The sequence below is a fragment of the Apodemus sylvaticus genome, chromosome 10 (assembly GCF_947179515.1).
Source record: "Apodemus sylvaticus chromosome 10, mApoSyl1.1, whole genome shotgun sequence".
Classification (NCBI taxonomy): Eukaryota; Metazoa; Chordata; class Mammalia; order Rodentia; family Muridae; genus Apodemus; species Apodemus sylvaticus.
The window spans coordinates 43,044,090-43,063,100 of record NC_067481.1 but is presented as its reverse complement, the minus strand read 5'-3'; the positions used below and the strand labels follow the sequence as shown (position 1 = coordinate 43,063,100).

At 42.1% G+C, this 19,011-nt stretch overlaps 1 protein-coding gene across 2 annotated transcripts in view; it reads right to left on the bottom strand.

Annotated features, from left to right (window-relative positions):
- Window positions 1–19,011, bottom strand: part of Myo1d (myosin ID) — a 295,829-nt gene that overhangs the window by 183,479 nt on the left and 93,339 nt on the right. For both annotated transcript variants that reach the window (XM_052197479.1, XM_052197478.1), the window contains exons 7-13: window positions 16,198–16,314; window positions 15,466–15,669; window positions 14,248–14,393; window positions 14,057–14,171; window positions 10,311–10,481; window positions 6,076–6,146; window positions 2,735–2,809 (exon numbers count right to left, since the gene is read on the bottom strand). In XM_052197479.1, coding sequence (XP_052053439.1) covers window positions 2,735–2,809; window positions 6,076–6,146; window positions 10,311–10,481; window positions 14,057–14,171; window positions 14,248–14,393; window positions 15,466–15,669; window positions 16,198–16,314 — 899 coding nt within the window. The remainder of the gene's footprint in view (window positions 1–2,734; window positions 2,810–6,075; window positions 6,147–10,310; window positions 10,482–14,056; window positions 14,172–14,247; window positions 14,394–15,465; window positions 15,670–16,197; window positions 16,315–19,011) is intronic.

The following is a 19,011-nucleotide window of genomic DNA, read 5'->3' as shown; positions in this document are numbered from 1 at the left end:
GGCTGTCATCCTGGGTTACATTAGTCTACACTAAGAGGTGCTGCTCTGTCAGCTGATTTTCTAGGCCATGATAAATGCACACACATAACAAATACCATTTTGTGTTCCTTTTGGACACTAGCTTGACAGCATATTGTGACATTATCACTGGTCAAACATGGTTATATTTCCAGTTTAATATTTTCTACATAAATGCTAGACTCTGCCAGCTGTTCCTCAAATAGGTGCATATCACCTGACCAACTAAACACTGGCTTTCTTTTCTGAAAGTCATGTTCTCCTATGCCCAGCTCTTGCATGGATTTGCTTTCCTATTTCAATATGTTTGCAACTTTCTACTGCTGACAGCTCTGTCCTCATTCTTTGTGGCTTCAGCATCTACAGACAAACCATTTTAGAGCAAAAGATCTTGAGAGAATTATTTAAACATCTGTGTCCATCTTTTCATTTTCTGTTCTCCCTCAAGCCCATGTCAATTAAACATTTATCTTGACCACTGCCCAGAAATCAGCATTTTCAAGAATCTAGTGAGTTATCCCATGAGCAAACAGAGTTGGTTAATCTTGGCACCATTTCTGTTTTTTATTTGGTATTGTTTATTACTGTTTTCTTCTCTTTTAAAAGAGATTTATTTATTTCATGTATACATGCCTGAATATATGCACACTAAATGTATGCAGTGCTTATGTAGGTCCAGAGAGGGTATCAGATCCCTTGGAAGTGGAGTTTCAGGTAGTGTGAGCTGTCTCATGTGGGATCATTTGACAGAACAGCAAGTGCTCTTAACTACTGAGTACCACTGGATTTGTGTTTTTCTTTTATCTTGCAGAGTGCCCTCAGTTTTCTTTGACTAAATGTAGGACCATTAGGGATCAATTATTTTTACCCTATTCTTTCTCTACTGTTATTTTTAAATCTACTTATTCCTTGGGTAACTCGTTCAGTCTCATGGTCTTAATAAAATCAACATACCAACATGGAGAGGTTCCTCTAGCCCCACCTTTCTGGAGATGCAGATGTGATTCTGCAGTTAGTGTACTGGGCATTTTTACTTGGGTGCAGTATGGACTTCCACATTGAAAACGTACATCGTCTTGCCACATAGGCTCTGGCATCATAACTGGGTTCTGGCTGCCCATCAGCTCACAGCTCCACTTTCCTTTCTGAATATCACTGGTCTGATTCCTCCTCACCTTGTCACTGCTAAGCCAGCCTCAATTGGTCTCACTAGATCTACTTTTGCCTGTGATCTCTATTTTTTACACATTAGTGATCTCCATAGCACAAATCACAGCAGATCATGCTTTGCAGTGGCTTCCTCTCTCCATCCTTTGTCATTATGTCGGCTCCCAGACTATGATTTTGGTCCTGTCCATGTCTTTAAATTCATTGTTACCACTCTCCCCATTTCCCACTGTTTGTAGCATACAGCATTCTTGCTATCAATACTTTCAATGGATTCCTTCCTTGGGGCCTTGGACCAGATGTTCTCTCTGCCTGAAATACTCTTCCTCCAGGTAGCAGTGTGGTTCTCCCCACCCCCACTTTATATAGGTGTCTGCTTGATGCTGCCTCTAGTAAAGGTTATCCCATTTTTAATGCCTCCTGTACTGGCTGGTTTTGTGTGTCAACTTACACAGACTTGAGTTATCACAGAGAAAGGAGCTTCAGTTGGGGAAGTGCCTCCATGAGATCCAGCTGTGTGGCATTTTCTCAATTAGTGATCAAGTGGGGAGGGCCCCTTGTGGGTGGTACCACCTCTAGGCTGGTATTCTTGGGTTCTATAAGAGAGCAGGCTGAGCAAGCCAGGGGAAGCAAGCCAGTAAGGAACATTCCTCCATGGCCTCTGCATCAGCTCCTGCTTCCTGACCTGCTTGAGTTCCAGTCCTGACTTCCTTTAGTGATGAACTGCAACGTGGAAGTGTAAGCTCAATAAACCCTTTCCTCCCCAACTTGTTTCTTGGTCATGATGTTTGTGCAGGAATAGAAACCCCGACTAAGACATCTCCCTTGCACTTCTACTCTTAATCTCTCACCTGCTTTTTCCTGAAAGTTATTGACTTATTATTACGAAAAGAGTGGTTCCTAAACTGTCTCCTCAGCTGTATCTCAGAGCAAACAAGGACGTGTGGCTCAAAGGTATATAATATAACCTTGTAATCTACTGAGGAATTAATTACTTAGACTTAAATGAGAGAGCAGAGGTCTCTTTAATCTACAGCATAATGGTCAAGATGCCTCTTCTATCTTCTGGAACCATCTCTTAATGGGTTTAAAGTTCCATTTGTCATCTGTTTTTATCTCTCAGTGGCTTGTGAGGGAATTCTCCTGATCAGTCAGGAGACCTCTGTGAGGCCAGGAATCAGCCTGAGAACAGAGTGGCTCATACCTGTGTGCAAAGACCCTGCAGTGGGGTCTGAGGAAGGAACAATTTGAGGTAGACCCAAAACTTGACACCACTTGACACCAGTGACCTCTGGCCTGACTATTGACTATTGAGGACATTGGTACAGGCTGCCAGAATGCTGGTGGCAGTGAATTAGTAGCCCCTGCCCCAAGTTTACAGATTTTATACTCTTGAGGTCATAGACATTTTTTATACATTAAGCAGAACAATGCAGAAAAGTCTGCTAAAAACTCTTAAAACTGTTACATAAAGGAATCATGTGCACACACACACATATATATTCTGCAATGCATGTCAAAGAACTTGAGGTAAAGGTAACAATCATACCTGTTATACATGAGGCGCTTGAAATCTTGAAATAATGTATCTTTATTTTTGTCAATAAAACCGATGGCAGAATAGCTGGGGAGAGAACAGAGAGTAAGCACCATCGCCATGTAAGAGCCACCCCCGAGCGAGCGTCCCTTGTGTGCACAGGTCTTCTGCTATTAGTTTTCAATCACATTCTGTACAACTGGTTCACTTAGCTCTGAGGTAAAGCCCAGACTTGCACACTAAATAAGGACTCCCCTTCTCTCCTTCAGAAGGAGAGTGAACACCAGTTCCATCATTCTAAAATATCATTTTCTACTGGCTAGCTTACCTCAAGAAGATGACTTCAAAATAGATTGCTGTATTTATCATCCAGCACTCCTAAGATAAAAGCAAAGCAGCTGCATACAGGAACTAATTGTCCCATCCGTGGGGAGGTCAAGTGACTTGCCTAAGTCCCACCAGTGTGCAGGGTATGAGAGAGTCCAAGGAGAACTGCAAAGGACGGCAAGAACTGGGTAAGCAGAGCGGGAAAGGACTGGCAGGTAACCAGGGGCAACAGGCAGGATGAAGGGCTGGAAGCAGCACATGCAGGAGCATTACAGAGAGATGAGCCAAATAGACACGGTAAAGTAAGGCTTTGAGAGTCTAGCTAAGAAGGCGGTTGGTGAGAAGAACCCATGCAGGGGACTGTATGCTGCAGTGACAGGAAAGGCCTCTACTGGGAGCCATACTGTGCTGGAGTATAAGAGTAACCAGGGTTCAGGGGAAGTAGGTATGGGCTAGGTGACTGCTCACAGTAACTCTAAACTCCACCTTAGCAGTTCTGCTCTCTAGCCTGCCTCCTGACATTTTCTACCTGACAATCACATCGATACTTCTCAGGCCCCTAACCCTGACCTTTAACCTTACATACTTCATTTTGCAGAACAACAACAACAAAATATTCCAGGTGTGCTACCCACAGGGATTCAAGGCCACCACACCCAAAATTATTTTGCTGCCTGCCTAACCTAGATCTTCTTCCTAATACCTTCCTGTCCTTCTTAACCGAACATGTGAACTCCCCTACTCTTAATCTAGTGTTTAACCCACTTGGGTTGAATTTCAAAGGCCACAGTATAGTGTTCAAGTCTCACTGTGATTTGTTCTCGTCTGCTTTTCCAGGCATCTCCAATCTGTACTATGGCAAGGATGGATGCACCCCTGCTACTTCCTGAATATTTTTTCACCACCCTTCCCACTTCATCCTATAAAAATAATTCCTAGCACCAGCGGCATCAGCCTCCCCAGGCACACCACAACACCTAAAAATATTATAGTGTTTTCTTATTCAGAGTTTGTCACAACACTTGCTATGACTCATATGGAAATTATTATAACCTATCTTTCCTTATACACATATATGTATATGTACTCGTGCATATGTATACTTAATATACATTTAATCACATGCATATGTATACATCTTGTATGAAAAGCACCTTGTGGCCAGATACCATACCCTATAAAGTATTGGGAATCTAGAAGATAATCCATAAAAACCCAGCAGAGGACTGAAGGCTAAAGGAGAAGCCTGAGGCAGTGGATGCCAGTTGGAACTCTGGATCAGGAGCTGGAAACCTAGTTACTGCTTCAGTTCTCCCATAAATATAGCATGAGACTTTGGGCCAGATGTCTACTTGTTCTGTAGAAGCTGATTTCTCTATAAAACGGGAGAACCTGGGGGCAGAGGCCTCTCTCCAGCTCTGCCCTTACACCACCCTGATCATCAAGTTTGGGTTTGTCCTAGTGGGAGGCAGCTCAGTGGAGCTGGACTTTTTTACACAGCACTCTAAGATCTGGGCACAGGGTCGGAACTATGGGAGATGATGACATCTTGCAATGCTGGCTAGTGTGACAGAGGGTGGTAATTTAGAGTCATATACTTCTATGATTCTGGAGTTTTAATTTAGTCAGAAATAGCTATTAAAATTTCTTCAAATGTCTTTCCAGAATTTATAAAGATAATCATCTGCTTTTGTCTTGATTAATCTCTTCTTGTAATGGGTTATATGGGAAGAATTCCTAATACAATAAATAAGGAAAAGGTCCAGTTCTTTAAACGATAAGGAACAGTGAGGACTAGGGTTCAATGAAGGGTGAAACAACAAATATAGCCTGAACAATGACCCCATACCAAGTGACAGCCACATCACAGTCCCTTGGGAAAAGAACGCCCACACCAGAACTTGGAATGCTGTCTTCTATGGTAAAGAGATGTGATTTTGTTAAGGATCTTGAAAGAAGGCACCAATCCAAATGCCAGCAAATCATTTTAGCATGGAAGGGAGGATTAATAACTCAAGAGAAAGCAATGGACCAAGGAGGCAGCCATAGGAGGTAGAGCCACAAGCCAAGGAATGTCCACAGCATCAAAAGGTAGAAAGGGGACAGAGTCTTCCTGAGAGAAGCTTCTGGGACAGGTGTAGCCTGTCATCACCCGTTTTTGATCTCCCTGCCTCCTGAACTATGGAACTAGGAAAGGTCACATGTGTGCTTCTGGGAGCCTCACCCATGCCAGGCGAGCATTTCACACTAAGCTGCATACCTCGCCTAGGCGGCTGCTGTTTTAAGTCACTGACTTGTGATAGTCTGATACCGGAGCACCAGGAACCTAGCATACCAAGGTAATTTTCACACCACTTGGTATTTTCATGTCAATTGTTATTTTTATTGTAAGGCAATAAACAATTAAGAAATAAGAATTCTATTTTCAAACATTACCTGACAATAATATAGTAAAACTGTTTCTGCTTGCACAGTTCTTGTAGCCCCGCAGATACTGGGTGTTTTGCAGCTCCCTCACCCTCTCCTCTTAGCTCCAGGCTTTCACTTAATGGTGCTGGACTTGCACACTGCTTCCTCCAGCAAGACTTCCCCAGACTCCTCACTGCTCCTGCAATGCCGAGTGCCTCCCCAGCATAGTCCTTTCCTCCCTTCCTGTGCCTTGGATGAATCTACTAGTATTCACTAACCTGCTGGCTTCTTACGGGCAGAACCCATCTTACCCGTGTATCTACCATGGACCCACAGTTATTGATACACTAGTTCATTTTTATTGAGTTCCAACCACATCAGGAAGTACACATAGTCACACAACATATGCTCAAACCAAATGTCTGAGAAGCAAGGAAGAAATGAAGCTATGCCACTTTCTTCAAATCAAGAGACTAAAATATGCTGATCTATAAAATGATATCCCTGCCACCCCACAAACACATGAAAAGAAAAATGGCTGATAGTTTCCTAGTCTTATTTACTGAAGAGAGGCTGCATGCAAATTATCATGCTAGGCACCAGAGCAAGATACTCACACCACGTCACCTGCATAATGCCGGATTCGAAAGTCCCGATCAAACTCCAGGGTTTTGTCTGAGGCACAGGTCTAAGAGATAAAGGACATAAATTTGAAAAAAGATATTTTTGACTTCTAAAAGTACATTCTAACTTAATATGACCATGCATCACAAATTACAATACCTAAATAAGATCCCATTCTGTGGGCTTTGTTTAAATCCATGGCTGACAAGGTAAAGGCTTTTGGTAGAGATTCATGCAGTGCAGCACACAGCTAGCCTCCATTTGCTGGCTGCTCTAATAGTCGATGGCCAAGTGGCTAGGTCTAGACAATGCATATGAACAGAGGCTATTCCATACCCAGTGTGGTGAGAGGTTGGAAAATGATGCCCCTTATTTAGTTGGATGTAAAGAATGGTCCCTATCAGGTGGGGCAGCCAAACAATGGAAGAAGTATGGCTTTCTGAGAAACAGACATGACTTGTGCTACCTTCTGACACAAATCTTTCTCTTCCACGTTCCACTTGGGAGGATCACAGTGAAGGCTTACTATCTGTGAGGCATACACATATCACAGTCCTTATTATTTACTCTTAAAGTATAACAATGTCTCTCTCACATACATGGCTGAGGCTGAGGGAAGCAGATAATACTACATCAGACTGCTAGTAAGTGGTAGCTCTGGCACGGCTCCGGGAAACAGAACGGAGCATGTCTTCATGCACACGGTGTCTGCCTGCTGAGCTGGACTCCAGCCTAGGTGCTCTTCACAGAAATGCAATGCTGTATACAATTTCTCATGGAACTGGAATACTTTGTGAGATGGCAGGCTTTACATGTCCCTGGACTTGTTCTTGACTTCCTCCAACTTTCTTTGCTACAGTAGAGCCCAGACAGGCAGACAAGTAAAAATCTACACAGTACCACTTAGAACTGTAATACTAGTACCACTTAGAAGACAGTATTATACAGCACACAATCCTATCCGGGTGTTTCTCAAATGAAGAATTATGGGAAGTGAGAGGTTTACTCTGTCTCTTTCAATAATTATTTATCTGAGAAAGTAGAGAGTTAAATAAATCTGGAGATCTAGTATAAAAGTGTCTCCAAAATATATCCTCCTCCAGATGGCCCAAAGCTGCACTTTCATTTTTAATTGTGTCTATGACGGTTTGCGCATTGTGAGTGTGGTTCCTTCAGAGGCTAGAAGGGGCTTTTGGATGTCCTGGCTCTGGAGTTTCGGCAGTTGTGAGGTGCCTGACATAGGTGCTTGGAACTGAGCTCTGGTTCTCTGCAAGGCCAGTGTGTACAAGGCTAGTCTACACTTAACTGTCGAGCTCTCCTATAGCCTGTCTGCCTCCCCTGAACTCTGTCTTTTTGAAATATCCTTTAATTTGTAAAATTCCTGAAGGAATAAGATTATTATCAAATTATCAGCCATTCTTATATTTGGATAAAATGCAAAACTGTGATTGTCCTTAACACACACACACACACACACACACACACACACACCCATTAACTTTTTCTTGTACTGTTATATACTTAGCTTTTTATTTTAAAATATTTTATAGCTGTTTGGATCATGTGACTGCCTCTCCATGGTACCTTTAATGCGAAAGGAAGATTTTTTTAGCCCCAAATAAAAGCCACCAATCTTTTATTTAATAAGCCAGTAAGTCTGTCTGATCAGTTAGCAGTAGAAAATGATAGCTGGCTCAACATACAACCAAATAGAATTAATTAACAAAAAGCAAGGAGGTGGTTAAAACACTCTGACAGCTTGGTTATTTCATTCTTTCCTTTATTAGGTAAAATTCCGCAGAAGATAGGCTGGGGGATGGTTCGGTTGGTTAAGTGTTTGCAGCATATACATGAGGACTTGATGTGGATTCCTAGCAATTACATAAAAGTTGGGTACAGTGATGTCTGTAAGCCTAGTGCTAGTAAGGCAGAGACAGGAGGATACCTGAAGCTTACTCGCTAGCCAAGATGATCAGGGATGTCCAGGCTCAGTGAGAGACCTTGTCTCAAAAAACAAACTAGAAGGCCAGTGGGATGGCTCAACAGGTAAAGATGCTTGCCACCAAGCCTGAGTTTGATCTTTGGAAGTCACATGGTAGAGAGAACTAACTCCTGAAGTTGTCTTCTGACTTCCACATGTGTGCCAAGGCATGTATATGCATGCACATACCCAAATACATAAATATATGTAAATTATTTTTAAAGTTGAAGAGTAATAGAGAAGATTAACCCCTGACCTCCATATATGCTTGCACACAGATATATACATACCACATAAACACAAATTCCCCAAAAGAATACACTTTAATTATCTCCATCTCAGTATTTATTCAAGGGATACTGAGGGAGGAGGAAAAAGAAGTAGATACTTGGTCTGTTGGGAAACTGGGACTTCCACCAAAAACAGTAATAAGGAAGGAAATAAATAAATAAAAGAGAAAGAAATCAATCACTACTTAAATTACTATTTAGCATTTCCTATCAAATCAGTAGCAAGTGTTTAAACACAGATGCTCAGTTGTCTTAAGGAGAAAGAGTACAGCTTAGTATGTTGGCATGCAGTGCCAGCGTTAGTCACTTGAGTGACTGAGGACCAGCAGAGCCCAGAGGTCTGAGGCCAGCCTGAGCAACACAGAGCTAGAGTCCATCTCAGAAAAGAAGAAAATGAGATTACATTTCAAAAATGCTTGAAAGGCTAGATGGATGGTTCAGTGGTTAAGGGCACTGGCTACTCTTCCAGAGGAACTGGGTTCAAGTCCTACTTCTCAAAACTCCAGCCTGAAGGTATCTGATGCTGTCTCCTGGGCTTTAAGGGCACTGTATGCACATGGTGCACATACATGCAGGCAAAATGCTCATATGCATAAAACAAAATGAAAAAAAATATTTTTTGCCTATCAATTTACTTAATTCAGCTATATAAATGGCCATGGTAAAAGATAGAATCATAATTTGGGGTGTCACTTTTGAGACTTACAGATATCTATTCAACTATAAACAATTTAAGAAAGATTTGGTATGATAAATCGATATAATTTCACCAATACTGACTGTCTAGTATCCAGAGGGTACATCACTAGATGAATCTCTACAACCTGTGATGACATCTCTAAACTCCCTTCCAGTCAGCCATTTGCCTAGATAAAGGTGCCCCTAAATTTCTTACTGTAACCAGGGTTAATTTCCACTTTGTACAGTTTTGTGCTCTGCACTGAGGACCAGACCTGTTTAAACAAGAGGCACTTAATTAGACCTTTGGTGTCTAAGTGGGAACTGGCTGAAGGGACCTAGGTTCTTAATGTCAAAGATCAGTCTGCATTAGCTGAAGACCAGCTCGTAGCTACAAGTAAATGCTCTGATAAGCGTCAGTTAATAGTCAATGTGGATGGTGGAATCCCTCCCTCCATTAGGATCACACAGTTCCTAAGGGACGGAGTTAGGAAGTGGAGCTATCTGTGCGGCGGCAGTGGTGGTGGCAATGTGCTGCAGATTCAGAGACAGAGTTGCTGCCCGTTTCCTTCTGGATGGGAAGAAAGGACAAGCTTGCATTTGTGGGGAAGCTGGGGATGATGGTGAGGTGTCCTCCCCATCACAGACTCCTGAGCAAGCACAATTGGTGAGCATACTGCATACAAGGCTCCTACAAGAGTCTGAGAACCACGGCTCCTACCAATTATTATAAAATGTGGTTTATTTGTGACATTCTTATATTGTTAAAAAAATGGAGACTTGGAAGTTTACTCAATACACTAAAATAATGCATTTCTCCATAACGACCATGGCTGCAGCTAAAATCTCTCATTTTTAAGCAGGTCCCAGGGTCTGAAGAATGCAGTAAGAAGACATTCTGTATTTTATCAGCGAGGACTGTGGTGGAAAGTCAAGGACAAAAGCAATTTCTTATGCAGAGTTATCAGATGCAGGCATAAAATTCTAGCACATGGACAAGGACTCAGCACCTATTGGCTATAAATGACATCATACTTTTAAAGAACCCTGTTCATTTTTTTCCTGCATCTAGCAAATTTCTTAGTCTGTAGCTCCCTCTCCTGGATATTATGATTCTGTCAACCTCATCATTGTATCAGAGAAGCAGAACTCAGACATACATCATTCACTGGAAGATCAGGCCTTTCCCCTTTCTTATATTTGTTAACCTAATATAAAGCTGCCCTGCCAAACAATAAGCAAAAATCTTATAGCTCAAGGTAAGGGAAAGTCTTATTACCTTTCGGCTGGAAAAATGACCATGTTTGCCCAGTTTACTGTTAAGGGCCTCAAGGAACATCCCGTCAGTGACTTTGCCAACATTCATACAAGCGTCGTCCAGGATTGCAATGATGCCTCTGTGCTGCTGCTCCACGAGGTCCACAATGATCTGGTTGTTGAAGTAATCAATCTGCAGGACAGGCAGGAAAGCGATGCCCAGGAGACAGGAAGCCAACAGGCAAACCACACAGGTGTCCCCTTCCATTTCACAAACTCACAGAACACCTCAGTGTCAACTGGGCAGACAGTAGCGAGGTTGAGCACTACAGTAAGCACTCACGTGGACAGACGTTTCCCACCTAATGGCTTCATTCTTGTGCTATGAAGGGACCGTCAGTGAGGACTGGTTAAGGCAAGAGTGATTAATTCTTGTCTTAGTCCTTCCTGCCTCCCCATCCTACACCCAATCCCATTCCTTTATCAGTGGGATTCTCAACTGAGATTAATTTTGTCTTGGGGACATGTGATATAATATCAGCAGCTATAGATAGAAGATTCTAGCAATTCCTGGTTTTAAGTTGAAAAGCACTGCTTAAAGCATGCTTTTAAAAGTCAGGTTCTTCTGATGACCTGAACGCCCATGAGTTGGGAGAGATGTGTAGGATGACTTACAGGTACAGAGGTCCCATGACATACCCTCGTTACAAACACTTTTTAACAGCAATGTTCTTCCTATCACTATGGGATCTGAATAACAAACTTTATCATTAAATTTGTTATAAAATCTAAAATACAGCTATGTCTATATAAAACATACAATGTATACAATACATTGTTAGACAGCTTCAGGCAAACAATTGAATTGAAAATGAGAGTTCACTAGAGTATGAAGTTCTCAGTAGTTAAAATGATTTGTAGGGGCTCCAGAGATGGACCAGTGATTAAGAGCGCTTACTGCCCTTACAGAGATACCTGACTCAGTTCCCAGCACTCACATTAGATAGCTCACAATCCCCTCTAACTACAGCTCCAGGGCTTCCAATGCCCTCTTTTGGCTTCCATAGAACCTGTAAGCACGTGGTGTGCACACAGCCAAGCATGCATGCACACATAAGTGAAAGTAAGTACAAAGGTATTATTTGCTTTCAGAAGCAAATGAACCAGAGGGATAATCAGACTTTTATGAACTCCTGATAGGCATTCACAGACAGACCATAAAATAGGCTCTGAAGGAAAACTAATTCTGAACTCAGTCAAGATCTCATCATTAATACACAGAACATGCAGGTACACAGGAATGTGTTGATAACACTTCAGGAATTGGGTTAGCAAAATTTGGGCTGGGAAACCTTACAGAAAAAAAGTTCATTACAGAAAAAGTGCTCACTCTTTTCAACAAAAGATTACAAAGGAAGAAAAGAAAGGGGTGCTAAGAGAAGGAGTGAGGGAAGGAGGGAGCACATGAGGCAGACCTATGTGAGAAATGTATCTATCAATAGATCAGTCAATCAGTCAGTCAATCAATCAATCATAATGCAAAATCCTTATTTGGATCTAGTCAAGCAAACTCATCACCAACAACAATAAAACAACTTAAGAAGTAGGAAAGATACTAAAGGAATTGTTGTTCACTTTTGGGATGGGATCATAGCGCTGTGGTTACAGTTTCTGTAGAATGATTTGTCTCTTAGAGAGATGTGGGAATCACAGGGGAAGGACTGCGATGGCTGAGCCATCAAGGTAATCTAGCCATGTGAGGCAGGCTCCATGACGAGGATGGTGATGGTACACAGTTCATGTTTCCTTCTTGCTCCAGAGGACTCCTGAACTGTTCTATAATGATGAAAGGAAGCACAGTGCTTACAAGTTTGGGGTTCTAAGGCGAAGAGAGGCTATGGTGGTGGTGCACACCGACATGCTGTTTCTGTTGCCTGGGAGTTGGGTTCTGTTCCCTATGGGGTCTGTTTCAGTTGAGACTCCCTCGTCTTTGGGGCAGCTGAGCTTTTCCGAAGTGTCTGGATCAGCCACTACTGCCGCCGTTATGCTTCCCACTAGGAGTCAAGCCCATAGAACTTGATACTATGATTGCTGGAGGAGTTTCTGACCTTTTTTCTTTTTAAGACAGGGTTTTTATTGTGTTGCCTTGGCTGGCCTCAAACTTGTGATTCTCCTGCCTCAGCCTCTGGAGTGCTGAGAGTACATGTATGTGCTACCACAACCAGCTTCAAAGGATATTTTGGATCAGTTATCTCCAAATCACACCTGAATAACAGGTTTTATGATAAGATTCATGTTTTAAAAAGCCTCAACTTAGTGGGGCCAGAGTGAGCAGGGCCAGAGAGAGAAGAAAAAGTGTCTGAAGACAGCTATAGTGTACTTACATATAATAAATAAATAAATCTTTAAAAAAGCCTCAACTTCAGTTATAATAGAAGATTTATTCTTAGGAAACTTCATATAAACTTAATTGAATTGCATTTTAAATAGATATGAGAGATCACTGTTTAAATCAAACAATATGAGCTCTTTTATAATAAAATTGACAACTCTGGTTATTTTAAATATGTAAAATTTATGCTCATATACTTCAATGACATTTTATGGCATTCTAATATTTAACACACGATGGAAGACAAAGATGCAGTTTGAGACAGAAGTACTATTTATTATACCACTCCCTTTTTAAAATAAATAAGTAGAATAGAAAATGGGAAGGTATAAATATAAAAATAATTTTAAAATGACATTTCCAATAGCTTTTGAATTGAAATGTCAATATTATGCTTGATATAAAAAAACAACCCACTGGCTTGATTTTTATTATGTGGTGAGAGTGGAGTTTTTAATTTTTTTTATTTATTTATTTATTTATTTATTTATTTATTTATTTATTTATTTATTTATTGGTTTTTCGAGACAGGGTTTCTCTGTGTAGCCCTGGCTGTCCTGGAACTCACTCTGTAGACCAGGCTGGCCTCGAATTCAGAGATCCACCTGCTTCTGCCTCCCAAGTGTTGGGATTAAAGCCGTGCTGAGAGTGGAGTTTTATAAACTCAGCAACCAGGCACAGCGAGCAGCGAGCAGCGAGAGCCTATAATCGCAGCACTTGGGAGGTGGAGCCAGAATGAGGAGCTCAGGTCATCCTTGGTTTCATAATAGGATTCAAAGCCAGCCTGGGAAAATGTCAGACCGTCCCCTAAGAAACAAAGGAACCCAACAAAATCACACAAAACAGAACAATAATTATAAGAAAACATTAGAGAGCTTTTAAAAGTGTACTGCCAAGATTGTTTTAAAATACAAATGTATAACAAGCATGACACGCACACAGGTCTCACTTGTGTCAGGAGCAGGAGAGAACAAGAAAGCCTGGAGAGCCAGCCTCTCAGGGTGAGCCTCTGACCAGAATCACTTCCTGTCTCCAGCTGACTGGCACACTTTGCCTCTGACAATTACAAACATTCACAAAGGAGAGAGGTGACAGCAAAAGAGAGAATGTGGAACTGGAAAGGAACACAAGTACCCCAGCGTTCCAAACACAGGCTTCAGAGAATGGGAGCAGCAGCAGCCAAGGCTGGTTTACTGCCACTTAGATCACAGAGGGAGGAACAGGAACTGGGTCCAGAAATAAGTTCATCTAACTGAAGTCAAGAGAGTGAGCTTCTAGTGATGCTACACTAATAGCCAGCAACTAGAAAGCTGCAAAGGTCAGAAGGCCTGCGAAGGTAGGCAGCACAGGGCAACGCCCCCCAGGACGGCACTCACGTGTTTCCACGGGATGCCTTCCCGCTGGTACTCCTCTTGCTCCTGCTTCAGCACCAGCTGAATGAAGAGCTGCTGCAGTTTCTCATTGCAGTAGTTAATGCAGAACTGCTCAAAGCTACAGGAGATGGAAAACATTAGGCTGAAATAAAGAAAAACAAGCAGTAGCATTTTCAGTATCATAACCAGTTTACCTGTTGTTGTCAAAGATTTCAAAGCCATAGATATCCAAGACACCAATAACTGTGTTTTTCCCATGTATTGTGGTGTCGTAGTTCTTGACCTCGATGATGTCATTGATGCGAGTAACGATCCAACAAAAGAGGCGCTCATATATTGCCTGTGAGAGAAAGAACATGGTAAATCCTTGCCGGTGTGGTAATGAGTCTCTGTGTTAGGACCTGGGATGTCTTCAGTCCCATCTTCCTTTTCCTGACTGGTCAGCACATGTGTTATTGCCTCAATAGAACCATTAGAATGTACATCACCTGTTATCAGACACCACCATGATGTGTGCCAAACCGATGGAAGCAATCTGGATTTTTTAGGGTTATTGGCTACTATTTGTATTTTAAGACTATTCTCTAGGTATGTGTCCATACTTTACTACATCAGTGATACATCTGAACTTCTCACCCCTGAAACTGTTCCTATTTTGAGCTATGAGTAAATAAACTTGGATACTTGAGAGAAGTCATTCATTCATTCACTAAACATTTGCTGGGCACTCAGACATATAGTTTGCTGGAAATGACAGAAAGTCATAGTCTCCAGGGAGTGTGGGGAATAAAGTGAAGGAACACATACACACTGTGTCTGAGGTGACTTTTAAAAGTTATTCTGTGTGTCTGTATGTGGGGGAATGTAGGTGCCCTTAGAGGTGTTGGTTTTTCTAGTACTGGAATTACAGGTAGTTTAAGCTGCCCAAATGGGTGGTGGGAAATGAACTTGGTTCCTCTGTATGAACAGTAAGTGTTTAACTGCTGAGCCATCTCCTAGCCCTACCTGAAGTGACTCTAACTTATTCTGTGTTCATGCAATCCAGGGAAGGCTTCCCTGTAGAAGAGACTAAGTCAGTGGCTTGACTAAACAGGGCACTATGAGAGAGGAGCAACCCGAGCAGAGACATGGCATGTGCAGAGGTCCTGTGGCAGGAAGCAGACAGAACTTATGGGGCAGAGGAGGTCACTAGTGCCATGCTCTGCTGAGGTAGCAGTTTCAACTCCCTCATTCCCACAGTTGGCCTAGTTTGCTTTTCTAGCAGTGATAAACCAGTGCGTTCCCTGAGACAATGATGGCCAGAGAGTCACACGGTTTCCTAAAGCCCTTAGCCCACTGTCTGGACACATCCTTAGAAAATTTTACTTATGCTTAGAAAATTTTACTTATGCTTGATTCAAGTTTAGCCTCACCTTAGCAAAGGCGTCCCTGCCGTAGCTAGCCTCCTGTTCCGTGTGCTGTTTGTCGATGATGTCGCGGCCTGTGGCCACCGTCCGGTAAAGCAGGGCTTTCTCCACCATGTCTGCCTTAGTGGAGAGCAGTTCTGCTATGACAGACACAACTTTGCCATTCTCAATAAGAGGGGTGTCACCATCTACTATAAATTTTAAATTTCCCTATATCAAAAACAAAAACAAAAAGACACCATTTCCAATGAGCTTCTGACATGAGTTCAGGTGAGTTTGCGCCTGTCCACATGTGAAAGCCTCGCTTGGCACTTCCTTCCCTCTTTTCTACACCTGTCTATCCTTTCATCTTAGCGTACAGTGTTGACAGAGGGTCTATACTGTTATGGAGTTAAGTTCATGACTGTCTTTGCCATCTGGTCTATGGTGCTGGCCACGGATGAGCTGTCTGTGCCTTGGCGCTCACTTGCAATCATCTGTTTCAATGCCATCACCGTTAGACTCGGTGCCGAGTTCAAGGAATAAGGAAATCGCAACACGGTGAACTGGGCAATGTCTCCATACCTAGAGTGGTTTGGAAAACCCATCATAATATAAAATAATAAAGAAAATCAGGATACAGTTTTCAAAGCCACAGGTAAAATTTTCACAAAGGAAATTACGTTCAACAGGGAACAAAATCTGAAAGAGTGCCCTGTCTCTACGGAGAGACAATACACTTTGAGAGTCCCTACTCACCAAGTGAAGAATAGCAGCCAAAATTTTATACACGGTTTGGATCTCCTCAGGTTTGAATCCAATCACTTTCATAGCATCAGCTACGACTTTGAACTCTGCGGCATCATTGATGGAAGACTAGACATGAATAGAAAACTGTAAGTCACAACATTTCACCTGAGCATTAACTGCAAAACTGAAGTGTTTAGCCAAAGCCTTGATGCCTTTGTAGCAAATCATTTTAAGGTAGAAAAATATTTAAAAAATTATTTTGCTTTGGAGATGTTGTTTAGATATATGAGGCCTATTTGTGTGTGAAAATTGTGTCCCTTAAAATAAGCACCATGCACTTTTCTGAATGGTCCTGTCCCGAGTTGAACCACCGAAGACCACAGCTCCATGTCCCATGGAGGCAATGGCATGATGTGAGGTGGCCACGAGAACTCTTAAGTTCCACGCTGGCTACTGCAGCAGCAGCTCTCTCGCCCAGGGCCTCTGTGCAGCAGGCTCTCACTGCACAATCAGGCTTAGTTCCCAGCAGAGGAAAAGCAGCACCCAGAGCAAAGCCACCAGCTGAAGTCACTTAGCAAGCTGTTCAGTAGTCCAGAACTATACTTCATTATTTCTCTCATGTGATAAGTGATAGGAAGCCATAGCTTCTAACTGGAGCACAGGAGCTCAATGATGAATCTGGAGCCCTAGGAGACACGGACATGGGGTTGGATATACCAGTGTGCCATCAGGTTTTACAGTAAATAAATGCCAACTGCTTATACTACAAGTTTCCCAGAAGTAGCTCTGGGCTAAGCCTTTTCTCAACAAATTGCTCGTTTTGCCTGAATGGGGCCCTGCTCTGATGCTCACTTACTGAGGAAGGATATACAAAACAAGCCTCCTCTGCTTGAAGAGTACATGCTCCTTTGTGTTATAACAGAACCAGGCAAGCTCCTACATCTGCCAGTGTTTTCTCACTATGGGATGGATGCTTAACCTTATTGAGACTTACTTTCCTCATGAATTACATAGAGAGAACAATACATTTCTTACAGGTTGTAGTCTGGTTCTTAATCCACCAAAATACTCAAATATCAGATTTACCATTACAACTCTATGTTGAGATTGTACTTCTCTCCCATACGAGGAGATTTCTGGCTGTTTCCCTACCAGCCATTCGTCTCTTATTTCATTATTGCTTATGGAATGAGATTTGTTCAGTCCTCTTCAAGCTCACCTCTGGCTTGCTCCTAGTCTCAGGAGGCTTCGTGGTTCTAAAGTGAGCACGGCCATTATCCTGGCTAGTATATGGTCACCTTGACACAAGCTAGAGTTATCTCAGAAAAGGGAATCACAATCGAGAAAAAGCCTCCAGAATAACAGCCTGCAGGTGAGCCTATGCGGGATTTTCTTAATTAGTGATTGATTTGTGGAGGCATGGCCTATTGTGGGTGGTGCCACATCTGGACAGGGACCCTGAGGTGTATAAGAAAGCAGGCTGAGCAAGCCATGGAGAACAAGTCTGACATCAGGATCCTTCCTAGACCATGTGTACTGCTTTCATTTCCTCTGACTCCCTGGATGATGGGCTACAGCTGGAAAATGAAATAAATCTCTTCTCTCCTTAAGTTGCTTTTGGTCATGGTGTTTATCACAGCAGCAGAAACCCTAAGACACTCATTTCTTCCCCTTACCGAGTGAGTGCTCAGCCACAGGCCTGTGCTGCAATGTGATCTAGGAGGCGTGAGGAAAAGCACATGACAGGCTGCACAGGGCAAGGGTCACCATGTGTTTATTTCCGCTGCCTGGGATTATTGGGACTGCTGATGACCTTTTGAGACCACAGCAGAAGCCAGAGCAAGAGGACAAGCCAGTTTACCGAGGGTGGCAGAGCTGTAAGGTACAAAACCACAAACCCCACCTGGGTTGCTGAGGTGCTGGCCCGACCATCCCAGTACTTGCGATCATACAGGGCCAGCGAATTCATCACGGTTTTGGGAAACTTTGCGTAGATTTTCTCTTACATGTGACTCAAGGCATCTTAATTTCACATGAGTCTTACATCCTAAGATTACCTAAAATACATGTAATACTTTATGGATATTAAAATCATTTATGTTCATATGGGGGAAATGATTATATTGTAACATAATAAATGTAGGTTTAAGCAGGGTTTGTTGTAGGATTTTATGAATGAATATACAAGCAAATCATTACTAATTATCATCTGCATAATAGGACATAAGCATATGTTAGGCTGTTTTCTTTCTTTTCTTTTTTAAAATTAAGTGTATGGGTGTTTTACCTGTGCTATATGTCTATGTACCACACATGTGCCTGATACCCATGGAGACCAGAAAAGAATATCAGATCCTCTGGTACTAAACTTACAGATGGCTGTGAGCCACCATGTAGGTTCTGGGGATAAAATGAAAGTTCTCTGCAAGAGCAGCCAATGCTCTGTACTGCTGGGCCATCTCTCCAGCCCTATCTTAGATTTTGACTATGAGCACATAATTTGTCAGAAAGGAAGGGAAACATCCAAATAGAAAACAAATAAAAACTACAAAAGATGAGTTTTATTTATAAAGAAGTTCAAATGTCAACTTAATACTTAGTATTAGGCTATATGACTGGCACAAAATAATTTTGGTAATAAGATGGCCATATTGCAAAGGAATACCCCAGTCGCTAGCTGTAAGTATAGTGAATCCTCTATTCATATTTAAGTATTTCTGGCAATGAAGAGAAAGTTGGATCATTGCCTTCTTCTGTTTAATTTTCAATTCATCTTCAGCCAAACATTTCTGCTCTTAGAAAAGTGTAAAAGGGTGGCAAACC